Here is a 26,755-nt window from a genome sequence, read left to right on the forward strand (position 1 = left end):
AAATTTTATTTTTAGAGTCGTTAAATTCATTTTATATCTTTCTTTCAATTTTTTCTACTTTCTGATATGTACAGATAGGTTTTTTTGATTTTAATTTTGGAAGCTTGTCTTTATTTCTCTCGATGATCAAAACTTTTATGCATATACAGGGTGTTTTTGAAATGCATGTACAAAAGAGCGGGGTAATTCTTTGTCACAAGTTGAGCCTATTAAGAGAAAAAGTCTTAGAAAAAGTGTTTTTGTTTTCGAGATAATATTACACAAAAATTTCATTGAATTTGCTTGTACGCCACTGATTTAAAAGTGAACAAAAAATCGAGTTGATGGTTGCTTTGGAAACAAATCATTCCAGGTGCGCCTTTTGCCAGTGGTGTAGAAAGTATGTGGATTGTGGTTGATTTTAGTTTGTCAGTTTTTGATTTATAAATTGGTTTTTCATACTTTATACTCCGCCCGGAATAGCGCAGAACTGTTTTGTACATGCATTTCAAAAACACCCTGTATTATATCTTATATCGTTGATTAATAGGATAAAAGTAAAATGGGCATTAAATTCTGTCTAAATTCTGTCTAAATTCTTTGGTTTTCTCCACATTTTCTAAATTTACTGTATATGTTTGGTTTTCTTTTTGATTCTTTTCAGATTCTACGATTCTTTATGGAAATTTTAGTCTTTGTCTAAACTGTCTATAGTATCTTTTTAAATTCCCCTCGTTTCGTCCTAAAATTAAAAATTTCTTAAAAACTCATTTTAGCTTCTAAATATTTTGATATGTGGCAAAATTAATATTCAAAGGTAGTGGTTCCTTCAAATTAATCTATTTTCTAAAATTAGCGAAAATATTGAATTTAATATAAAATACTCTGTTCAAATGGTATTGTAAAATTCCTACAATTTCCGAAAATATTAAAGTTAATATCCAAAAATGGAAATTTTCAAAAATTTATTTCTGGTTCTAAAATTTTGGAATTTGTTTGAGCTAATAAGCGTGTCAAAAATACCACGTCATGCAACTTTCATTCTTGTTTGTATCTATAATATTAGCAAAAATACTGGATTTAATATCAAAAATTGGAAATTTTTATTATTTTCAAATAGAGTAAAAATATTGTTCCTGGTTTCAATATTTTGGAATTTGGCAGGGTTAATAAGCGTGTCAAAAGTAATACTGCATACAAATTTCCTTCTTGTATTCTTAAAATTTCTAAAAATATGGAAGTAAATACATATAAAATAATAAAAATTTTTAGTTTGTTCTAAAATAAAATATTTCTAAGAAATCTATTTTTGATTTTAAAATTTTGAAATGTGTCAGATTTAATAAGCGTGGTCAAAAATACCACTTCATGCATCTTTTATTCTTGTATGTATCTATAATATTTGCAAAAATACTGAATTTAAAATAAAAAGTTTTAATTTTTTTATTATTTTCAAATAGAGTAAAAATATTGTTCCTGGTTTCAATACTTTGGAATTTGGCAGGGTTAATAAGCGTGTCAAAAGTAATACTGCATTCAAATTTCATTCTTGTATTCTTAAAATTTCCAAAAATATGGATGTAAATATAAAATAATAAAAATTTTTAGTTCGTTCTGAAATAAAATATTCCTAAGATATCTATTTTTGGTTTTAAAATTTTGAAATGTGTCAGATTTAATAAGCGTGGACAAAAATACCACTTTATGCAACTTTCATTCTTATTTGAATCTATAATATTAGCAAAAATACTGGATTTAATATGAAAAGTTGGAAATTTTTTATTATTTTCAAAGAGAGTAAAACTATTGTTTCTAGTTTCAATATTTTGGAATTTGGCAGGGTTAATAAGTGTGTCAAAAGTAATACTGCATCCAAATTTCATTCTTTATTCTCAAAATTTCCAAAATTATGGAAGTAAATACATATAAAATAATAAAAAAAATTAGTTCGTTCTAAAATAAAATATTTCTAAGAAATCTATTTTTGATTTTAAAATTTTGAAATGTGTCAGAGTTAGTTAATAAGCGTTTCAAATGTAGTTCCTACAACTTTCATTCTTGTAGTCCTAAAATTAGCCAAAAAACTTAATTTAATATAGAACATTAAATTTTTGGATTATTCCAAAATTAAAAATTTTTAGAAAGTGAGTTTCTGGTTCTTAAATTTTCGAATTTGGCAAAGTTATAAGCGGGTTAAAGGTATTAATATTTAAAAATCATTTTATATTCGTAACATTGGCAAAAATAAGGAATTTAATACAGAAAATTGAAAATTTTTAGTTTATAATAAAATTAAAATTTTCGAAAAAAAAGGTAATAAACAATGCTAAACGTAGTAATTCCTCTAAATTTTATTCTTGTATCCCTAAAATAATTAGTGAGATAATTTTGGATAAGATTTCAGCAGCCGGGCATCCATCTCTGCAATTTATTTGAAAAAAAAATACTTTAGCCTTGCATTTGGATTTGAATAAAATTTACTTTAAAACTATAATCGAACAAATAAATAAAGAAAGTAAAAGTATTGACCAGTGATTGTGTTTTCCAAAAATACGATAAAATTTGATTTGAATTGCTCAAAAATGCACGGTAATAAAAAGCGCTTAAATTTTCAAATTTTAATATTCTTATTAACATTTTTACATGCACGAGATATACCAAAATATTTTGAATGTAACAGTTCCAAATGAATAAATAACAACTACGACAAACAAATATCGAACATTTCTAACACTAACACGGTACGGCTTAAATTAGGTATGGGAGAAATGAGAAGGGATCGAAATGATGAAACGTCATAAAATCATATCTTTGTAATAGACAACAAAAAGGTACCCACCTAAACTAATTTTAATTTAAAATGTAAAACGTGCAAACACCGCTAATTCGATGAAAATTTTAATAACAATCAATTTTGCAGTTTGTAAAGAAAAATTAAGTACAACTAAATAACAATAAAAACAAATCGTATTGTACACAGTACATACTACATTTAATAATAATCGTATTATACTATTGTGTGTTATCTGGAATAACTAAATTAAAAACAAAATACGAAAAATATAGTAAGTTTGTAAAAAATCAAAAAAGGTGAAATAAATAATTTTATGTACACGGCAAGTGATTGCTAATTTAAAAATATTCACAGGTTAAATTTACATAAATTTACATTAATTTCAAGTAGGTACCTAAAAATGAAAAATATTTACAATTGACAAAATATACAAAATAATGTTTTTTACATACCAATAAAATGATGATGATGTACAGTATTTACGATTCGAACTCAAATTAATACTGATTTTGTTTTAGTGCAAGCAGACAAAAATTTTCCACCGCTAAGCTTCAGAAATTTCATACATACTTAAATTAAACAAGTCACAAGCACCATTTAGTTTTATACAATTACATACATTGAACTTTACATGTATAAATAGTAGCAATACATGAAGAAGATGATCTCATTTGGTTTATACTTATTTGGGAATATTTTAACATAAGTAAATTATGGATTTAACAGCATATCAAGCAACTACGCTTGCAACAAATTCAAAATACTCTTTAATTTAGGCATGAGTGATCGAAATATTATGTAGTTTCTCAATATGGAGTTAAAGACGTATCCAATCGAGTACCATCAATACATGTCAGTTATATTAATGTATATAAACTGCAGAACACATTTAATATAAAATCTACAACGTAAAAACTCGCTATGTCTTCTAAAACATTCAAATACAAATAAACACACAGTGTAGACAATTTCGTGCAAGTCATAAATAGTATTGCTTTATCGTGATCAGTCTAAAGTCAAATTCGGTTAATTCCATAAAATACTTTTCATTAAACAACTATCAATAAATAGAATAAATTATTTCAACAAAATGTAATGAGTATCTTTAGAAAAACTAAATATTTATTCATTCGAACGCTTACAAAACAGTGTCCAGTCCCATTGTGAACACACGTTTACCTCAGTACTATCCTAGTAATAAATAAATCTTAAAAAACTTAACAAAACTACACTACATGAGCAGGAATACATCTTAGGTACATTCAATTATGTGTGGTTGCGACGACTCGATCACACTAGGTCGCGTTTCCTTCCCTGGCTGTCTTTGCAGTCCTGGAGGCAGCGGCCTTGACAAGCCTGGGTGCAACACCGAATGTGTCACTTGCGACTGCTGGGGGTGGATGTCTAGAAAGTCTTTCGAGTCCTCGTGCATTTCCTTGTTCATGTCTACGGACCCTGCGGGAACAACCATAGAAACACGCTTATTTCTTTGGCTTGCCTTACCTAAACTACCGTCAGATCCCGCGTATTCGTAGTAACCGTTCGGTGAGGCTTCACCGTTGAGTTCTTCGTCGATGTTGTTTGGCCGACAACTCGTCGTCTTCCAGTGCGTCCGCAAACCGGAAGCACTAATATAGTTCTTACCGCATTCCTGGCAGATGTAAGGTCGCTCATTCGTGTGCAACCTCTTGTGTAACTTAAGATGTACGAATTGAGTGAATTTAGCTGGACAGAAGTCGCATGCGTATGGCTTCTGTCCACTGTGCAGCCTTAGATGAGTCTTGAGATTAGACGTGGAAGAGAACCTCTTCTTGCAAATACCGCACTCGTGAGGTCTTTCGCCGGTGTGTACCAAATGGTGTTTCTGTAAGTGAGCCAACTGGGTGAAAGACTTGGTGCAGACGTTGCATTTGAACGGGCGTTCGCCACTGTGGGTTCGCAAGTGGACTTTTAGGTTTGAGAGCTGGCCGAACGTTTTGCAACACACGTTGCATTCGTAGTGCATTTTACCGTCTTTCTTTTTCAGAGGGTAAGGTAGGCTTCTGTAGCCCCTCGACTGGCCGGAATTGGGACTCGAAGGGCTACTGTTAGGGTTACCACCATCGGGACTGCGTGAGCAAGGGGACGCGCGGCCGTTGGTTTGAATCGGGTTCAATGGTGTCAGAAGGTGGTGGGTTAAATTCGAGTTGATTATATGGGATGCTGGGATCATCAAACTCGAACCATTGTGGTGGTTGTTGGTGAATCCTGTCGTAATTGGAGGCGAGTAGTTTGTCGAAGGAGTTGAAGTTATCGTGCTGTGGACGATTCCATTCCCTGGATAGATGTTGTAATAGTTATTCGCTTGGATGTGGTTGTAATTTTCGTTCGAATGGGGCACATAGATGGTCGCCGGTTGCACCGGACTCGGCGGATGATTCTTAATCATTGCAGGACTAGGAGGAAGCATGTTTTGAACTTGGACGTTTGAACTTGAATCAGGACTGCAGGGAACAGTGCCATATCTATGACTCTTCTTGTACGAATACGCCATCTCCGTCGGCGAGCTTGGTGGAGGCGTAGCGTTCGGCTGCCTCTGATTATTATCATTGTTGTTGGTATCAATCCTATTTCTCAACAGAATGTTCTCTAAGATGCTCGACGACGGAGGCGTGTATCGAGAAATAACATTCTGTGCTTTCACTTCGGGCTCGTAAAAAGATTTAGTGTTAGGAACTTCAGGAGGAGGAGAATCAATTACGATCACTGTACTCGGTGGAGTGATTATTCTCGGGGTTAGTGTTGTTACTTCAGGTACTGCAGCATCAGCGGGAGTTTCTTTTTCCATCTCGTGGTCACTTTCCACTCCCTTCGATTTGTAGTGGTAAGCCTTTGAAATTTTTATCTTCACTTTCCGATACTCGTTCTTCTGAGTCTCCGGAGACACCGGTTTGATGACCGCCGTCTCCTTCGAGTGTGGTTTTTTGCTGCAAAAATCGCGTTAGTTGACATGTTGAAACCCGCACAAACTTACCTAAAGTCAAGCACGTAATTATTTTCACTGTCTGAATCACTCGAGTCCTCCGGAGGTGTAAAAGCGTCATCGTGGTACCCATTGCTATGGTAGCCTTCGTCTGACCGCACACTTCCATCGGTTGGAGTTAATTGGTGTTCATAAGGTCCGTCTTTCACTGGTGGTTCTGTGGTACTAACTGTTATTACTTCAGAAGATTGTTGGACTTGTTGTCCTAAAACACAAGTGTTAGACGTTGTTCAAGTGATTTTTCGAAGAGATTTACTTATTCTTTGTAACATTTGTTCTCCTGTTAAAGGATAGTTGAGCCTCTCTGCAAATTCTTTGCAATACCAAACTAGAAGTTCCTGATTGGGAAGAATAGGTTTGATGGTGTAAAAATAGATATTCATCTTATATTGGCAGGCGATCAAATTTTGAGATTCACTGGAATAAGCAGGGTTGACATATCTCATCCAGTTTGCTTTAGAAGTGTCGAATCCGTCTATATAATAGTATAGTTCGTTATCTTTATATATCTGAAAGAAATAAGTTGGTGAAGAACGAGATCTACACGTAAAAAGTGGAAGACATTTGATAAGCTCTCCTTGTCCACCTAAATAAAGCACAGCTTTCAGTTTCAAAATAATTTATGTGTCCGGTATTTTACAACCAACCACCAAAATAGCAGCAGCATAATCTAAAAGCGTGGCCAATTTTAAGAAAAAAATCCTCAATACGAAGGTAAATGTGTGAGCAAATTGTAAAATCTGAAGTTTTGCCAAGGATTTCGCCCAACAAATGTCTTATTACAAGTTATTTTTGTAAACATAATTCGGTACCTCAGAAGCATAGGGGTTTGCTAACAAAGATATATTAAAATTAATCCAAAATCAGCAACTTCTACAGACTATTTAACCTTAAAACCGCGTTCAAATTTTTTGTATTGGTTTTTAGCTGCTGGAACTAAAAATGTCTACAAATTCTCCTTTTCGCTCAAAATTTTTGTAAGTAAATAAGACAGTCAAGAGTGATAATCTCCCCAAATTTTGTTAAAATCACATAAAAAAAGGAAATACAGTATCTTAAAAAAAATGGTGGCAATTTTTGGTCTTAAAATGAAAATTTCTAAAAATTCGACTTTTTGATCTAAATATTTGCAAATTAGTAATATTACTTAAACAAACAAAAGAACCAACATGGCATAAATTTCGTTCCTGTCGCACTAAAATTAATGAAATTACAGTGTTGAAAAAAATTGACATATTTACAGTTGTCCAAATAAAAATTTCTAAATATTGTCTTTTTTGGTCAAAATTTTTATAAATCGGTACTCTTAATAAGACAGTCAAGTTTTATAAACTCCACAAATTTGGTTAAAGTAGCATTAAAAGAAGAAGAACAGGTCTTAAAGAGAAGAACAGGTCACTTTTTTTTTGGTCAAAAAACAAAAATTTTTCTTTGCTCCTCGAAATAAAAATTTCTAAAAATTCTCTTTTTCGGTCTAAATTTTTCTAAACAGACACTCTTAATAAGGCAGACGAGAGTGATAATCTCCACAAATTTCGTTAAAATCACATAAAAAAAGGAAATACAGAATCTTAAAAAAATTGGTGGCATTTTTTGGTCTTAAAATGAAAATTTCTAAAAATTCGACTTTTTGATCTAAATTTTTGCAAATTAGTGATATTACTAAAACAAACAAAAGAAACAACATGGCATACATTGCGTTCTTGTGACACCAAAAATGTCGAAATTAAAGCGCGATCAAGTTCTTTTTGTATTTTTTTTTTTGCTACTCGAAATAAAAATTTCTACAAATTCTCCTTTTCGCTATAAATTTTGGTAAATCGGCACTGTAAATAAGACAGTCAAGAGCGATAATCTCCACAAATTTCGTTAAAATCACATAAAAAAATAAAGAAATTACAGGATCTTAAAAAAAATTGGTGGCATTTTTTTGGCCTTAAAACGGAAATTTCTAAAAATTCGACTTTTTGATCTAAATTTTTGCAAATTAGTGATATTACTAAAACAAACAAAAGAACCAACATGGCATAAATTTCGTTCCTATCGCACTAAAATTAATGAAATTACAGTGTTGAAAAAAAATCGACATTTTCACAGTTGTCCAAATAAAAATTTCTAAATATTCTCCTTTTTGGTCAAAATTTTTCAAAATCGGTACTCTTAATAAGACAGTCAAGAGTGATAATCTCTACAAATTTCGATAAAATCACATAAAAAAATAAAGAAGTTAAAGAATCTTAAAAATTGGTGGCATTTTTTTCGTCTTAAAACGAAAATTTCTAAAAATTCGACTTTTTGATCTAAATTTTTGCAAATTAGTGATATTACTAAAACAAACAAAAGAAACAACGTGGCATACATTGCGTTCTTGTGACACCAAAAAGGTCTAAATTAAAGCGCGATCAAGTTCTTTTTGTATTTTTTTTAGCTACTCGAAATAAAAATTTCTACAAATTCTCCTTTTCGCTATAAATTTTGGTAAATCGGCACTGTAAATAAGACAGTCAATAGTCATAATCTCCACAAATTTCGTTAAAATCACATAAAAAAATAAAGAAATTACAGGATCTTAAAAAAAATTAGTGGCATTTTTTTGGCCTTAAAACAAAAATTTCTAAAAATTCGACCTTTTGATCTAAATTTTTGCAAATTAGTGATATTACTAAAACAAACAAAAGAACCAACATGGCATAAATTTCGTTCCTATCGCACTAAAATTAATGAAATTACAGTGTTGAAAAAAAATCGACATTTTCACAGTTGTCCAAATAAAAATTTCTAAATATTCTCCTTTTTGGTCAAAATTTTTCAAAATCGGTACTCTTAATAAGACAGTCAAGAGTGATAATCTCTACAAATTTCGATAAAATCACATAAAAAAATAAAGAAGTTAAAGAATCTTAAAAATTGGTGGCATTTTTTTCGTCTTAAAACGAAAATTTCTAAAAATTCGACTTTTTGATCTAAATTTTTGCAAATTAGTGATATTACTAAAACAAACAAAAGAACCAACATGGCATAAATTTCGTTCCTATCGCACTAAAATTAATGAAATTACAGTGTTGAAAAAAAATCGACATTTTCACAGTTGTCCAAATAAAAATTTCTAAATATTCTCCTTTTTGGTCAAAATTTTTCAAAATCGGTACTCTTAATAAGACAGTCAAGAGTGATAATCTCTACAAATTTCGATAAAATCACATAAAAAAATAAAGAAGTTAAAGAATCTTAAAAATTGGTGGCATTTTTTTCGTCTTAAAACGAAAATTTCTAAAAATTCGACTTTTTGATGTAAATTTTTGCAAATTAGTGATATTACTAAAACAAACAAAAGAACCAACATGGCATAAATTTCGTTCCTATCGCACTAAAATTAATGAAATTACAGTGTTGAAAAAAAATCGACATTTTCACAGTTGTCCAAATAAAAATTTCTAAATATTCTCCTTTTTGGTCAAAATTTTTCAAAATCGGTACTCTTAATAAGACAGTCAAGAGTGATAATCTCTACAAATTTCGATAAAATCACATAAAAAAATAAAGAAGTTAAAGAATCTTAAAAATTGGTGGCATTTTTTTCGTCTTAAAACGAAAATTTCTAAAAATTCGACTTTTTGATGTAAATTTTTGCAAATTAGTGATATTACTAAAACAAACAAAAGAACCAACATGGCATAAATTTCGTTCCTATCGCACTAAAATTAATGAAATTACAGTGTTGAAAAAAAATCGACATTTTCACAGTTGTCCAAATAAAAATTTCTAAATATTCTCCTTTTTGGTCAAAATTTTTCAAAATCGGTACTCTTAATAAGACAGTCAAGAGTGATAATCTCCACAAATTTCGATAAAATCACATAAAAAAATAAGGAAGTTAAAGAATCTTAAAAATTGGTGGCATTTTTTTAGCCTTAAAACAAAAATTTCTAAAAATTCGACCTTTTGATCTAAATTTTTGCAAATTAGTGATATTACTAAAACAAACAAAAGAACCAACATGGCATAAATTTCGTTCCTATCGCACTAAAATTAATGAAATTACAGTGTTGAAAAAAAATCGACATTTTCACAGTTGTCCAAATAAAAATTTCTAAATATTCTCCTTTTTGGTCAAAATTTTTCAAAATCGGTACTCTTAATAAGACAGTCAAGAGTGATAATCTCTACAAATTTCGATAAAATCACGTAAAAGAATAAGGAAGTTAAAGAATCTTAAAAATTGGTGGCATTTTTTTCGTCTTAAAACGAAAATGTCTAAAAATTCGACTTTTTGATCTAAATTTTTGCAAATTAGTGATATTACTAAAACAAATAAAAGAAACAAAGTGGCATACATTTCGTTCTTGTGACACCAAAAATGTCGAAATTAAAGCGCGATCAAGTTCTTTTTGTATTTTTTTTAGCTACTCGAAATAAAAATTTCTACAAATTCTCCTTTTCGCTATGAATTTTGGTAAATCGGCACTGTAAATAAGACAGTCAAGAGCGATAATCTCCACAAATTTCGTTAAAATCACATAAAAAAATAAAGAAATTACAGGATCTTAAAAAAAATTGGTGGCATTTTTTTGGCCTTAAAACGGAAATTTCTAAAAATTCGACTTTTTGATCTAAATTTTTGCAAATAAGTGATATTACTAAAACAAACAAAAGAAAAAACATGCATAAATTTCGTTCCTGTCACACTAAAATTTATGAAATTACAGTGTCGAAAAAAATTGATATTTTCACTGTTGTCTAAATAGAAATTTCCAAATATTCTCCTTTGTGGTCTAAATTTTTCTAAATCGGTACTCTTAATAAGACAGTCAAGACTTATAAACTCCACAAATTTGGTAATAGTGGCATTAAACATAAAAATTTTGTGTCACATTTGTTTTGGTCAAAAAATGGTGGCATTTTTTTAATCTTACAACGAAAATTTTAATGGAATGTTCCAAAACACGGATTGTTTTCTTTAGTATCCCTAAATAATATAGTTGCGTTTGTCATCAATTTGAGTAAGTTAGGATCAGTTGAGTAACAAATTCACCTGAAAATGTAGACCTGTAAGGAGTTTGTTCTTTATGCTTCTAACAATGATTGGTATTTAGTTCCTAAGAAAAACCTAAAATCGTTTGTTTTTCATATAATGGGGATTATTTTTCTCTGTCTCAAAAAAGATGCAAATAGTAATAAAAAAACTCATTTTTCCCAAAATTTGGAGATAGACCCTTATGCTTCTGACGTACCGAATTAAAGATAACAAGTACCTTGTTGTCGTTAGAACTGTTTCTATAAAAGCCTTCCCTCATTTGAACCTGAACCAGGAAATAAGCGTTAGAACCACGACCACAGCCATAAAAGAAAAAAAGAGAGTAGAGTGTGACCACTTACCCTCCAAAAGTATTTCCGATTCGCCGAACTTGGTACAGCATCTTTGGCATAAATTTCCCCCACGAGAGGCCCAAATCGAGTCCCTCGTGGGATATATCCAGTACTCCAAACACCTTGTGCCTGGAAAAAAAGACTTTTAATCAAATTTTCCGGTTGGTGAAAATAACTCACATCTGATAACGATTGCGATGACTTGAGGACGAGGTTCCTAGGGAGAGTAGCTTCCGCTCTGTTGGGTGTTCCTGGTTCAACCGGAAGATCCGGAACTATATAAGTCGTATGTAGTTCGAAGTCTTCTTCACGGATGTTGGCCAGATCAAACTCGCTGGCGGATGTTACTGCTACTTCATCCATCATGTCCTGGAATGAAGAATAGTAATTAATAACTCCAAGTGCAATACTCTCCAAGAAATCATCCACTTATAACAAATTACATGTCTAAAAAGTTAAAGCGTGAAGGTGAGCATGATTGACGTAACTGAAGCATTTAGTTAGGTCAAAGATCTTGAATTTTGTCCGTGCACAGGGCGGCCTCATTTGTAAGTAAAATTTCAAGACACTTCCTGCCAATTAATTTTTTAGTGGTGGAGCAGTTAAATTACTTCATTAAAATGAAATAATTTCGATTGAAAAGTGATATGAAAATGCAGGCCGCAGACAAGGTCGATTTAATGAAAGCAACAGTAGTGACCTCTGCGCTCATATGGGGTGTAATCAATGACTAGGGGAGAAAATGCACTTCGCAGCCAATTAACACGTTACAAAGACATCAAAGGCTTGCATTTTCCTGAATTGTGACCATTCAATTCACCACGCGAATGTCAATATTATAATGATGGCAATTAAGTTGGATTTTTTTCCATGTCAACTTGCATCCGTCTTCGTCAACATACTGAACAATTAACAACTGAATTTATTCATTAATTATATAAAATACGCGTTGCTATAATTTTTTACGCATCGTGTGCGTGTTGCAACGGTGGTCATTTGCATTCAGTTGATAATATCTGGAGGGATGTGCAAATGCAAACATTAAGTGAAAGGATATATGGGTCAGTGTGTACGTGTATCGATCGGCGCTCTCTGCAGCGTCGGGATGCATCGCGTCCGACTTGACGTCATCACTTTAATGACGTCATTGCGAGTCGCTTCAAAATGGCTGGAGCGTCCTACAATTTTTTATATCTAAAATTACACTTCCAGAAATTTCTAGTTAAAATCTCATGTTTGTTTGAACAAACTGTTTTGTAATTATTTTCATTAGCCATCTTCAATGCCGTTTCTAAGTCAAGGTTACATTTAAATATTTATATTAATTCCTGAGCGATAATTATTGCACTCATTACTCGACTGCATACATTTTCGATGTGTTTATTGAAGTGTGAAGCAACACGCAAACCCACTTTATTTGATTTCGTCTGCCATATTTCTAACAGATTATCATCTAGGAAAATTAGGAAATGGATCTATGAGTCAGAATGCACTCGTAGGGTTGGATAAATTCAAGCCGAACATGCACTGAGGAACCTCGGAAAATGTCAACAGTTCAACCCCTTGACCTTCTGCTAAACATGCGAATAAAATGCTCTAGAGGTGATCATTTTCGTAAAAGAACAATAAAAGATCTAATAACTATTAAAACGTTGAAATATATTTTGCACAAAAACATATTGCAAAGTAATTTTTCATATCTTTGTCACGCAATGTTAAGTTCATGTCCAGTTAAATTACTGATTTAATCAGGTTTTTTTTTCAAACTTTAAACTTTGAAGACATAGTTTGGCTGTATTGCTAGTTAACGTGGCAACTAGATTCCTAGACGTTAAATAATGCTCTTTTGTAGCAATCTGACAATCATGAAAAGGCATAAAATTGCGATGGTGGTGGTTAAAATCAAAGTCTACTAGTTTTGTAGAAAATGTTCACCTGTGTATATATTATCGCATGCAGGTGACCAAAAATGTTTAACAAAAGCTTATCAAATTTCCTCATATTAGTAATCAGCTAATCAATTTACATTACCATGCATATTTCAGGAAGGCTATACATACGATAAAAATTTGCATTTTCTAATAAAAATAGGTTTCGGTCTAATAAATTTTCTAATTTCCAATTAATTTGATTAATATTATAGTATCTGATTTAACGTCTCTTTGTCTCCAACTCAAAATTCACTCACAAATTCGAAATATTTTTTATTGAGTTTTAACAATATCACATTGAATAAATCAGTTTATGTTTAGAACCAGTAGCAACTTTTCTAAAATTTTGCTTTTAATCTCCAAAATAAAACACATATTTATATATAAACCACGTCTCATTTTGACAAATTTGATTATAAAAAATTAGTTGAAAAATTTGTGAAGTTTGGATTGCAGATCGAAATACGCAATACTCGAGTTCTATTTGTGGTTCCTTTTGTAAAAAAAATATACATTTGGGATCATGGAATTTGGGGTACGGTATATCATACTCTACAGTCATTTGATGTTTCAAACTTTAAATTTGGTTTTTCAAGAGAAATATAAAAATCATTTAACATAAGTATTTGGTAGTTGACATTGCCCAAAACTTCATGACCGCAAGTGTCCTAGAAACCATGTAATTCGATGAAAGACTAAAGACGAAGATGATGATTTGATGGTTAAAAAATTTAGCATGCAATCCTTTGTGAATTTTATTATAGCATTATAAATAAATTCAGAAATGCTCGATTTTTATCGTGTATTCGTGATTCGTGATTCGTGTACTTTTATCAAGAAAATACTACAAAAAAGTGGCTTAAAATTTCAAACAATCAGTTTATAGTCATTGCAGTTTCAAAAGCATTAATAGGGAAAAAATACAAACTGGGGAAGTATGATTGAAAACACGAAATTCTGGGCAAAATGATAAATATGTTAAAAATCAAATGTTTGGTTTGTAAGGTCTAGTTTAGAAATTAGAAACAAAATGCCAATTTTACTCAGAATTTAGTGTGTCTAACCGTGATTGCTTTTTTTCAAACTGAAACTTTTCTAACTTTCCTATCCATATAAACATATTTGAATTTAAAATTGTTATTTAAATCAAAAGAGTTTTCGTTGATATTAGTAGAAATAATTTTCCATAGTGTAAGACGTTGACATTTTTGTAACCGCAACCAAATTAAAGATTTTGGCGATAAATTATTGAATTTTGACATTTTGAAAATTTAAATGTGCTTCTATAAATTACTGCCATTTTGACAAGTTTTAAATAAAAATAAAATGATTTAAAATGAAGGAGACTTGCAGCTAAAAATGAGTAAAATTAAACTAAAAAAAAATCACGCTTAAGAACTGTGATACATTTGATAAAAATGAGGAGAATGGAGTCAATTAATGGTTGACTTTAAACTGTCAAAGAAACATTTTGAAACCTACATAGATTCAACTTTTTTTCTAATTTAATTGCCGTTCAAAAATTTAAAACTTATTTCAAATCAGTTTACAGCGTCAATATTTCTTAAGTCCATCAGATTTTTATCGTCATTTCGAGCCCCGTTTTTAGTCATAGAATTTTGAACAACACTTTTACGTTAATGTTAATGTCATTCTGACTGAAGTTTGAAAACTTTAAAGTTGAGTTTTCATGGGTTATTTCACATTTAATGGGTTGACATTGTCCAAAATTCTACCAAAAAAATATACCTACAGCCACGTGAGTACAATAATGCACGTCAAAGTCATATTACTCTTATGCGCTAATGTGAAACACTTTTTTTTATATTTAAGCAAACAAAATTTTTAAAATGTGACGTTAAGGGGTTGTCTAAACAAGATTTGATGTCCATTATTTTTCTTTCGTAGCTGAATATGAATTATTGTCATTTTAAAATGTTTTAAAAATTAAATAATCAAAAAATGCCAATGACAAAAAGGAAATTGTCAAATCTTTTTAAATGTATTTTTATTGGTTAGGAAAAATGTGGTATGAAACACCATCCAGAAGTGTTTTTTATCACATTCGAACGTCTAGTAATTAACTGAATAATTTCTACCTCTAGTTCCATAAATAGCTATTTCGACATATGGCCGGTTTTAAATAGCTAAAATTCGCATATTTTTATTATCAAGTATACTCTTTAAATTTGGATTCAAATACACTAGCAGCCTAATAAACATGTAAAATCCAAACATTCTTCCCTTTGCTAATAATAAATTTATAAAAAGCTAACAACTGTTTATAAAAGTTAAAAAAAAAGCCTTTTAAATCTTTTGATTTAGTTCTACACGCATTATCTTCTCTAAATCTGATAATAAATTTTAGAAACCTGCACAAATAAATATTAAAAAAAGAAGTAGAATACATACGCCCAAGAAAAACATAACTGCAATTTTATGAAACCAGATTTTTTAAATCTTTTGTGTGTAAATAACTTTAAAAATGCATTTAGTTTGTTCGTGTAAATTGCATAGATAGAACGTACCTAGCTGGAAAATTATTCCAACAGGTTCGTTATCGTTATTTTTGCTTCTATTTATATTTATTTAAAATGGACAAAAAAGTACTGTAATGGTAATTATTGTGTTAAATTATTTATAAAGTAAAATTAATTTTATTAATCAAACCAGTAATTTTGAAAAAGAGTTTAAATATGCAAATAATTTGATTGATTTACATTGACAATTGAATCACAATACCTGTAAAACTAGATTTTTTGTAATTTTTTTGTAAAATACAGGTGTTCCAGAACTCGCGCTCATCATCATCGCAAAGAGTCAAATTTAGCAAAAATAGTTTTCAAGGGTTCTTTTTAGAACAGTCATTATGTGGTTTTCATTTGTCACATTTGCACAATGAATAGTGTTATGCAACAAAGATCCAAGCATGTCGTCTACAAACGGAAATGCCATTCAAACTATAATTTTATTGCAGTCACACTAATCTAGCACCTTAGTTAGACAACTAGGTTGATGAATTTTAGGTCCGAAGAAGCTTAACAGTTGGTGAAAAGTTTTGAGGGTTGAATCTTTGTTGCATAACACTATTCAAATATCAGTAGTTGAACAAATAATTCATGGTCTTTAGAACTAATTTTTGAAGCCTAGCAACGTAAAATGTACATCAAGCCACGTGCAGTTGAGCTTCTAGGATTTGGGTTTAGTTCCTTGGCGTGAGTTCTGGGACACTCTGTATAATAAAATATTACTCTGAAAGTTGAATAAATTCATACTCATCATACTTTCGGAGCAAAAAGCTATGATATGGTGATCCAACCCCAAATAATTAAATTTATTCAAATTATTTTTAAGACCAACTTTCGGAAAGTAGTTAAAATGACTAGTATAACTTCTTTCGAAAGCGCAGCCTTCGGCTTAATGGCTGTCTTACTTCTTTGTTTAAAAGCAAGCAAGAAAATAACTTAAAAATAAACATTTTACTCAGCTAAAACCGTAACCAAGGACTTTTAGCGTAATCAAATCTCAAGTTGAAGCCACCACCAAAAACTGCATCATCCAATCGCGTTAAAGTCACCACCAAAAGATTAAATACGAAGTTACAAATCCATCTATGTACATTACATCTCTATGAATATTTTCATGTATTCATTGCTAGTGGTTAGTAATATACGATCAAGTAAAATATTAAATGAGCTACTGTCAATTTATATGTTTATATCAAAATATCGAATTAGAACTATTGAAACTCTTTGATCAGAAACACTATTAATCTTGGCGGAAAATGTCGTTGAAATGCCCAAAAAACAGACTGGAAATAGAAATCAAAAAAGAACAAGAAACGTTTAGAATGAAGAATGCTGCAAGCTCTTCCACCAATTCCCAAATATTTAAAATCGCATAGGATTAGCTTATCGTTTGATACAAAATTAAACTAGCAAAGGTTGAACGTTAAATACCATCGTAAAATCGGCTTTAATCTGATTATTACCTCTCTCATTTTGGCCTTTTTTGAGGACTGCAGCTGTTCTTCAAGGCATTTAAGTCCTGAAACACAAAAAACAATCATTAGTCTATTTTCAAACATCAAAATAAGAAGATCTTTATCGCTGGTAACATTGTTTTCTCATGTAAGTATATAACATACGCAGTCAATTCTGCTATCATTGCATTGCAAACTCAATGTCATAGAGTCATTAAGTCATTTTTTTACGTAGCTGTTATGTAAACACGAGTTTTACATAACATACGACATAACCTCCTTGAAGTGCAATTCTATCATGACTTTGTAAATCTAGAAACTCGAAAAAACGAATGATCAAAGTGGGGATGTGCTAGTAGTAAAGAAAAGGATTACCTGCTGTAGTAATTTTATCCCGAATTCTTCCCCACCAATTTTAAGTTATTTAATTCTGCACTAATATTAGTGCAAGGTTGAGTTGCATGTTCCTGACGTCAATTTTAGTTCTGATCTCTATTCAACGAATGCATTTCCTCTATCTTTCTCTTTTTAAAGAAACCTTGTGAGCATTTGGCACAACACGAGGCCATGACTGATCTTTAAACATTCAATGTTATTGCAATTATAAAAGTCAAACTAAAAATTACCAAAGATGAGAGGGCAGCGCCTCAACATTTTCAGTTGAAAGAATCCAACTACTTTGTCTGGTTTTAAGCTTACATAATGTCTGATATTAATTTATTTTTTGATAAAGCATGCACTACCTGCAATATACTGATGGAAAATTCCACTGCGTCTTAAATCATATAAAATAAAGATTTCTGGGATACTTTTCACCATGGCTTGCTCCTTTTTGTTCATTCTTCGGGAATTAATGTCACAATTCATCAATCATTAATGATTCTCGCATTAATTGTTAAAGAACTTAACATAACCTATGCAACGAGCACTGCGTTATTATATTGATAATTTTAATAATAGCACTGTATTTAACAATTATGTTATTTACTGATGGATTAAATATCCTTGGCGTGCACTTGAAATTCACTTTTCTAGAAGAAACCTAAAAATGGTAATGTCATGTCTCGAATACTATCGGAAACATCGAAAGAACCTCCACAAAAACAAATGCGAGCTGTAAAATCCGATAAGACTTCTTATTTTTGCCAAAAACACGAAATTAAAATCAAAAATTTTTAAAGGTCAAAGTTGATGCGTCGCCGAAAATTCTGTTTGAGGAAATCGTGGCGAGAGATGAATTGTTTACAAATTTTCGAAAAGAAGTTAACAACTAAGGTTACCTTGAGTATTGAAAAGTAGTTTAAAATAGCTTCTTTGAAGACAGAAAATATCTACGTTTCAGTAAAGGAAACAAGGAGGCAGCCATTTTGAATTTTCACTTTTGATTGTATTGAACGTTGAAAATGTTAATTTCGTTGCATTTTTCTTGCGATTTGGTAAAATGACACTTGAGGTGCAAGCTGCTGACCGATTTAGACGAAAAGTTGTGCTGTAAGTACCTGCGTTTAAAAGTAGTCCTTGTTTGATAGTGAAATTATTTTTCCGGGCTAAAAATAGACCAATCAATAGAAGTTTCATTATCACTTTGGTCTTTTTAAAATTTTTCACTTTGCATTTCGTGCATTTTGATTCAAGTTTAAGCACTTGGCCGATTAATACACTCTCGCCGCAAGTGAATACGTCTCTATTTTAATCTTTCGTTTACGCCTTTTTGGATTTCCCTTATTTTTTACAACACTAAAAATTTTGATCAAATCTTTTATAATTAATTAATTACAAAAACACTTTTTCGTGATTGAACGAGTCTTCAAACGAAACGTCGAATTTAGCTTGTGATTCCTACCGTGGGGTTCCTGCAGAAATCTTGGACGGCTGTGGTTTAAAAAGAGCGCGTTTCGGATCCTTCACGCGGGAAATTCAAAAAAAATTCCCCGTTTGTGGTGACAGTCACTCTGGTTATCCAGGATCGCCTCTTCACGCATTCTTACGCATACCCAAGTACGCTACGCACCTTATTGGTGTGTTTTGACGGAGCACTCGCGACGCGGATATGCAGCGAGCTATTATGCGTCGCGACGCCGACCTAGCTCAACACTCTCTGCCGTGAGGTTCTGCAGCGTTGCAGCTATCTCGTTCAAACTCTCTTGTCCATGTGCACATCGGCGTGATAAGGCAACGCTGATAAACAAATTCGATTACGAATTTTTCTATAGTGAAGAATAAACATTGCTTGGGTTTTATGGGTATTTTTGTAACTTACTGAACATTTTCTGGGAATTTCGCAGCGAAATAGTTTGACCTTAGGAAAAACGCATGTGCAGTCTTTATTTTTAACAATCTCTTGTAAACACTCTAAATCGTTAAAACGAGATAACGATAAACTGCATAAATTAACAAATATAGTCCTGCAATCTACGCTGTTTTTAGTTGCGCAGGTCAGGACATGAAAATTTGGTAAAAATAAGCAGCAGCGATTAGAATTTACATTGGTTAACTAATATTTTGGAAGTCGGGTTTTAATGGGTGTCTGGAGGATAAACCAAAAATATTCTCTACGCATGCAAAAAACAGTCGCATGATAGTCAAACTAGTTCATTAAATACACTTACCAACATATATTTATAGATTACCAAACTGCGTCGTGACAAAATAATTATAAATACTATTATTACTTCAATTTCATGACTAATTTTAAGATTTTGCAGCCTTCTAGATGTTTGATATTTTGTAATCTCAGTAAACCAAGTAGGCTTTGCTTTATGCGTTTATGTCAAGTGCCAAGGCTAATTAATTTGTGGTGCGAAGATACCCAAAATGATGAATTTCTCTGAATATCTCCGATTTTAACGAACTTTTTATATGAAATTATCTCTATTTTAATTGAACCGGAAGTTTCCAAGATGTGACATCATGATTCTCGGAATAATTGATTTATCAATAATCTATATGATAAAAAGATATTTTTATAATTACGGCGATCGATCCTTGTAAGAAAATCAAAATTATAGCTTATTTATTATTTAAGAATTTTTCTGTGCGGTTGTGGGTCATGAATTTGCCTCGTTTGTCTCATGGAAATTTGATCTTGATTTGAATTGCAGGACGAATCAACTTTTGCTGTACTTCTATCAAAACAAAATAAAAGTGAAATTGCACAAAATCAATAAGAGTTCAACGTCCTCCTGCTGCGTTCTACACCCGGAGAATCCCGGAACTCCCGGAAATGCCTAACTGAGAATTTGCGCCGTTGAGGTAAATCATGGTTCTTAATTACAGTAATGATTTCCGTACAATTTTCAGGCTTTTTTTGATTGAAAGTCAATAAATAAGTTTCCTCTCCAGAGCCGCTGGTGGAAATTAAAAGAATCCTTTGTTCTTGGGTCTAGAGATAAAACATTCTTGTCGATAAGATGACAAATAAATATCGTAATTTCTGTCAAAGTAGCGTGTTGTCTGAGAGGGAGGGACATCGCCTGGAATCGATCGAAATCCCCGACTTGCGTGTCGGTTACCATGGAAAGTGTTGGCCCAGGTCATGAGGGGTCAAACCCGGACCTTCCGCATTTACAATCTCCCGAATCAGAGTTCAATCAACCCCCGGGAATCCCCTTTGTTTACTAACAAACCCCGCGCCGCTCTGCGAGTCCAACGACCGCCGCAGCCTCCAGTACTTCTCCACATGCGAATTCTTACTAAAACCACAAATTAGAAGAACTAACCAACCGATAATTAGGTCAAGTTTCACATAGTGGTACAATTAGGTCGAATTAAATCAGTTTTTTGTCGTCAGTGTAGGAAACTTAGAGACTTTGTGAATTTCAGCGGGCGCTCCAAGGGTGGAAGTCGACAAGGAAGCGCAGCCTTAACCGGGATGTCAACATTGAGACCACGAGTTCAACGGCCGACACACTCCGACTTCCCCTACTTCTCCCACCTGTCTGGTTCCACTAGCACGTTCTCCTTCCACGCAAAAAGACCACTGCGAGCTCATACACAAAACGCTTAATAAGAGAGAAAATTCTGAAAAAGACAGTGTGGTGAGCGCCAACTTCCTCTAACTGGAGGCTTTCCAGGAGATCACTTGGGGTGGGTCGGGAAGAGCGACACTTGAAAGTAAGCAGAGCTTTTTATGGCTGTTTAACTTGTGGGGCTCTAACACAAGATGTGATTGCTCGGCAATTAACCTAGATTTAGAGCGAATTTTAAAAAGGCGAGATCCTGATCGGAAGCTCCAAACTGAATCAGACTGAATCAGCAGGTCTCTTGCCATTTCTAGAGACTTTCAGGCGGTTGCATTAGGAATTTTAAGCAGTGAATCCGGAGGTTGGTAAACAACTTGATGGAACGCTGCGTTATGTCAAATTAATTTCAGATTTTACATTTTTTGGAATTTTCCGGGGTGCGGTTGGTAGCTCTGTCTGTTTGGCAGTTTTAAGTTTATTTACCAAGGAGTGAAAAAATCCAAGACCTGCTGGATTTTCATTCGATCAAAATTGTCTCGTTTTCTTAATTTTTATTTTATATTTTGCCTATGAAGTATTCTGTGTATTAAAAAACTAAGTTTTATAAGAGGCTGTTTTTTGAAAACACGTTTAGAGATATTTTGCTAGAGCGGTAAAGTTGGTAGAACGTCAGTCAAGTGTCAAGTATCAATAAATAAATGACGTCTAGTCGCTATTAAATCTGCATACAGTCGATTCAGGTTGGATATGTTCACTTTGACAGTTAAATAATCCTTTAACTGTTGTAAATGTTTATGTACGTTTTGCCATTTTTCTCAGAAAATGCAAATGATAAGAATTTGAAATTTTGGGGACAAAAGTATTTACGTGACACTTCCGGTTTTGCTAAAAGTGACAATCAACTTGCTTATTTTAAATAGAACACCCTATATTTTATTGCATTTTTGAACTCTACAGGGTGATTTTTAAAAAACCGCAGGCGTTGTAGAATTTTTATTTATGATCCGATTTCAAAAATTAATTAAATTAAAAAAAAACAAATTAAATTACTATAAACTGCTAATTTTAGAATTTTTTTAAATGGCTTAGTATTTTTTGGGCGATATTCAACTATCTTATTTTAAATTGACACTCATATTTTTTTGCATAATTTGGAAGATATTAATTTTCTTGATTCAGAAATGTGTAATATGTTCTAATTTTACAAATAAATATTTTAAAAAAAATTTTTAAAAAATTTTTAAAATTGAAAAAAATATTGTGCAATGAAAAAACGGAATGGCGTTTCAACAGTATTTCAATTAAATTAGGTAGATGTTTTTTCTGATTTGTATTTATTATTGTCTTTTGTTATCAATAATAATAAAAAAGATTGCCAATCCTTCCTGTTATCTGCTGCTTTTTGACATTACAATAACGGTATTGTGTTATTTGACAGCACGCACCTAGATTTTATTAACTTTTATTGCCTAAATGTTTTCATTTTTGATAATTTTTTTTAAAACATTTTTTGTGAAAGTAACATAGAATAATACTACACATTTCTGAATCAAGAAAATTAATATCTTCCAAATTATAAAAAAATGGGTGCCAATTTAAAATAAAAAAGTTGAATATCGCCCAAAAGATACTAAGACATTTAAAAAAATTCTAAAATCATCAGTTTATAGTAAATTAAAAACCATTTAATTTGTTTTTTTAATTTTTGAAATCAACGCCTGCCGATTTTAAAAAATCACCCTGTATATGCAAAGTAAAAATCACTTTCTGTATAGCGGGCTATACCTAAATTATATCATTTCTGAAATATCTCCATTTTAAAAAAAAAATAAATTAAATTTGCATTACAAAAAATAAATAATTCCACAAACATTTTTGAATTTTTTTTATTTTTATTAGACCACCAAATTTGCTTATAAAAGATCCACATAAAATTTTCCATTCCAAAGCATTTTTAAAAAAAATTGGATATAAAAGAGTAAAAATACTTTTTTTTTGCGTATTTTTAGTAGGAAGTAGCTGTTCAATACATAAAGTTAATGCAAAATTTTATTGTACGTTTGTATTGTGCTTATTTTTCAATTAACGTGGCGACTTTGAAATTGATTATAGGGTTCTTATTTTGGAAAGAAAATTTCACTTCTGTTGTGCAATTTTTTCTACAAAAATCAAAATATTTCTGAAATGGTTTAATTTAAGTATAGCACATTTATAGCACGTTTTACATAAAGTCACCCTTAATTTGGATGTAGAATCTGAAAGTGCAAGAATATATGGGGTGTTCCATTTTAAATAAGCAAGTTGACTACTACTTCCGGCATAACCGGAAATGTTACAAATATGTGAATATTCTCATTCGATTTGTTTTATTCGCTTATTTTTGTTCCGAAAATTTCAATTTTTCATCTTTCGTAGTTTATGAGAAAAATGTCAAAACGTAAATAACAGTTAAAGGGTTAAAGGTTGAAATTTAATAAAATGATATTATTGTCTTCTGGAATTTAACATAAACTTTCTATCAAGGCTGAGGTTAGTTTGCTGACGCTTTTAAACAAAAACTCAACCTATGATTGAGCTTTGTTGTTGTAGAAAATGTAGTTTCAGCTGAACCAGTCAAACGCAAACTTTGGTATTTTAAGATGACAATATTGGCATCATTGCCTCCCCAAATTTGCCATTTACCATGTTTATGAAAAGTTAATTGTTCCTTCTCTTCAGTTGTAAGTTTTACCAAACATACACAAACGTTTTTTGTACCCTAAATCCGAATTTACATAACACACCCACCGAGAAAATACTTAAATTTGACCTCGAATGGGACATCTGCAACCTGAATCGTTTATAGTTTTGACAAGCCATTGATGAACTCACAATTAAAAATGAGCCTGAATTATGGTTTTCTCAGAATTTTGATTAAACTTTGAGGTCTAGTAACTATGAAAAATTGAGAAAATTAATTAGAAGAAAGAAAAAAAACTGATATAGCAAAACCAATTTTTAAACCTAAATTCTGCCTTTTTGAGTTCATATTATAATGATTGCTAATTTATAATGAATCATCTGAGCGGTTTATTTCCGATCCAAACTTCAGAACGGTCTTTCTTCTGCATTGGTAGCATTCAGGTCAAACGTGAACTATTCAAACCGAATAATTTCATGCTCGTACCACATAATAAATTATATTGAAAATTCCGCCGCTGTGGCACTAGCAACCAATTTATTTAACATTGAATTTGTCAAAGCAAAAGTCGGTTCTGGCAACAAACAACAGCCGCACTTAGAAAGGCGGTCACTTTTGCGGTCGCAAAAAGTAATTTTTCCTCTGCCAGACAGCTGTCGTCTGTGCAAATTTTCAATACACAAAATGGACATCAGGGACCGCCGGTCAAAGAAAAATAAATCCGTTAGGTAAAGATTACCAATTCTCAAGAAAACCATTATTGACAAAAGGCTTAGAATCGGTTCTCGAACCACAAAGAATACTTTTTCCCATAATTAGTTTTTCTTACAACTGTCCAAGTCGATAACTTTTAATTTTGTTTTAGGTAACGACGTTCCAAACGCATGCATCATCATAACGGTAAAACGGTGTTTATCTAGAGGTGCATTTAACAACTTGTTATGTGTGGGCAGGTGATACCATTTCAACGGGACTTGATTTCTCAAGGCTATAAGGGTCTGAGGAGTGTCAGAGCGCTAGACCTTCATCAATTTCAGGATTGTAAGCACCGCTAGTTAACCTCCTTTTTAAAAGCTTCGGTTATCTCGCCCATTTTAATAAAGAACTTACGCATTATACTATCAGAGGCAGGAGCAAAAAACATGCAGGTGGTGGTGAAAAAATAAAGGCGGCACCGGCTTTGAATGCTTTAGTTTCTAGGACTCAAGAGACATTCAAATTGAGATTATTTACCCACTTATGCATGGGCGACAACAGGATGCTAAAAACTGAAGAAGCCTAACTTTGTCCTCCAAAAGCGAAGATAAAAATAGTCTAAAAAATAGTCTTCTAAAAGTTCGGATTTCCTATCAAATTCCCTTCTTTTTCGAACCGGCACAACAATAAACAAATGTCGCCATGACCATGAAAGCTCTCTGAATAAGTAATTATTATTTTAAGTATCTTTAAAATAATGACTCAAACCCATTTAACCTTGGCCTTGGCGGCCACTTGGGTTAGTCAATGTCAAGAAGTTAATATAAAAAAATATACTTAAATCAATAGTTTGTTGTAGCTTTCAATGTCTTGAGTAAAAATTTTATTTAGATTCAAAATAATAAATGAGTCCAAGTTTTAATAAAACCATTTGTAATTTGGTAGTATTTAAAACAAAACCTTTGCTTTATTAATTTAATAATAAGTTGCTGTCGCCATGATAAGCATGTAAAGGAAGGAGTTCGTTGAACTGCCCTAGTGTCCTACTAATCCGAAAGTAAGATGAGCCTAGAAAAATCGAGAAAGATCTTTACATGTCGGCCCCAACCATCAATTAATAATACCAACAACCGTATTTTGACAGAAGGGCCTAAGTAGTCACGACAACCTTATTACTGTTTTTTCGAAACAATATGGCGGTACAAAGTGTAAAGTTTTATTTCCGGATGACCGGATGAGTAAAATTTTCAAAACTGAGTTCCCAAAAAGTGCTAGGACAATTTAATTAATTCAATCATATTGTTCTAACTAGCGCGCAATTATAAATTCTACAGACTTGGCGTCTAATTAATATACCTGGACGGTGTGGGTTGAGTTTTTTGGGCCCCTCATAATCAGTGAAATTACATAAAATGCATTCTAAATTTGTACGAAAACAGATTGCAAAATAAAGAACGAGTTATCAACATTAAAGGAACTGGTTCCTTATTATGCAGTTTTCAGCCTTATAGAAGGTCGAGGTTATCAAAATTTTCAAGTTCGATGAACTTGACAAAAGTACATTTTGATTTTTCTTTAGTTCAACTAGGAAGTTTGGAGATGAAGAAGATCCTCCTACTATCCACCGACGTGTTTGTTTGTTGGTGTCACCACCTTCAAAATGAACACCCACAGGAAATTTGCGCGTGTTGGAAAAACTTAGTTGTTAAATAAACATCGAGTAAGAACGGAATTACGAAACGTATAATATCAATGTGAATGTCTTGTCTTAAGGTCAATAACATCGCCATGGTACCATGACTGCCAAAATTTTTACGCCTTCCCCCATTATTACATAATTGTATTAATCATCAATAAATTATTCGTGTATGTTTATGAGCTAAGAATGTTTAGGCCTCGTACAGGTGCTTAATAACTTTTTTTTGTATGTTCCCAGAATGATTGATCAAGCGCGTCAAAAAACTCCTTCCTCACTGCTGAGATCTTCTTACCTTCGTGGCAATCTTTTGGAGGAATATATAAAATCCACGGTATCCAGAAAATTTTGGCGATGTCACTGAACGTATATCCAGAAAAAGTCACTGAATGCAAACACACAACACTATCAGTTCAGATGAGATCTTTGAATCAGTCTTTAAGAACACTCAAAATCCTCCCGAACCGAATTTTGCAAAAGCATGTCCAACGAAAAATTTTGACGAACGGTCTTCTTCCGCTCACTTAATCCAGGTGAGGCTGAAGAGTGTCAACGCTTGTCAAAGCCGCATGTCTAGGGCAATGTCAAACACACCACTACGTTCTTCAACCTTCGCAGTCTTTTAGAAACTAAACACCGATCCGCG

The 26,755-nt window shown here is 32.2% G+C and overlaps 1 protein-coding gene and 1 long non-coding RNA gene across 16 annotated transcripts; one reads left to right on the forward strand and one right to left on the reverse strand.

Moving 5' to 3' along the window:
* Positions 1-2,582: 2,582 nt before the first annotated feature.
* Blimp-1 (PR domain zinc finger protein 1) lies at positions 2,583-26,727 on the reverse strand. 9 transcript variants are annotated; one of them, XM_088035867.1, is made up of 10 exons: positions 18,356-18,446; positions 17,819-17,916; positions 17,085-17,140; positions 11,343-11,531; positions 11,172-11,291; positions 11,048-11,095; positions 6,052-6,304; positions 5,787-6,000; positions 4,277-5,739; positions 2,583-4,228 (listed from the first exon to the last, which is right to left on the reverse strand). In XM_088035867.1, exons 2-10 carry the CDS (start codon positions 17,913-17,915, stop codon positions 4,026-4,028), a joined length of 2,643 nt encoding a protein of 880 aa, XP_087891993.1. In that variant the 5' UTR covers position 17,916; positions 18,356-18,446; the 3' UTR covers positions 2,583-4,025. The 9 variants fall into 9 exon arrangements, with proteins under 9 accessions (XP_087891993.1, XP_087891998.1, XP_087891996.1 ...); XM_088035872.1 differs by lacking the exons at positions 17,819-17,916; positions 18,356-18,446 and adding exons at positions 17,451-17,651; positions 17,702-17,781; XM_088035870.1 differs by lacking the exons at positions 17,819-17,916; positions 18,356-18,446 and adding an exon at positions 26,405-26,727.
* LOC148173803 (uncharacterized) lies at positions 17,162-25,340 on the forward strand. 7 transcript variants are annotated; one of them, XR_015770116.1, is made up of 6 exons: positions 18,456-18,566; positions 20,177-20,327; positions 20,376-20,808; positions 20,898-21,188; positions 24,583-24,617; positions 24,671-25,340. It is a non-coding gene; the product is annotated as an uncharacterized LOC148173803 (long non-coding RNA). The 7 variants fall into 7 exon arrangements; XR_015770114.1 differs by having other exon boundaries at positions 18,476-18,566; positions 20,376-21,188; positions 24,671-24,868; positions 24,918-25,340; XR_015770113.1 differs by having other exon boundaries at positions 18,476-18,566; positions 20,376-21,188; positions 24,671-24,865; positions 24,918-25,340.
* Positions 26,728-26,755: the final 28 nt, after the last annotated feature.

This window comes from Gnatocerus cornutus, chromosome 5 (assembly GCF_029298725.1).
Source record: "Gnatocerus cornutus isolate USDA-ARS CGAHR chromosome 5, icGnaCorn1.1, whole genome shotgun sequence".
Lineage (NCBI taxonomy): Eukaryota > Metazoa > Arthropoda > Insecta > Coleoptera > Tenebrionidae > Gnatocerus > Gnatocerus cornutus.

Excerpts from the sequence above, each read along its gene's own strand:
- Blimp-1 (XM_088035864.1), bottom strand. The coding sequence starts at position 17,942 with ATGAATTGTGACATTAATTCCCGAAGAATGAACAAAAAGGAGCAAGCC. Across the intron at positions 11,532-17,084 it reads AAAAGGCCAAAATGAGAGAG|GACATGATGGATGAAGTAGC; the intron begins GTAATAATCAGA and ends TCTTCATTCCAG. Across the intron at positions 5,740-5,786 it reads AATTACGTGCTTGACTTTAG|CAAAAAACCACACTCGAAGG; the intron begins GTAAGTTTGTGC and ends CGATTTTTGCAG.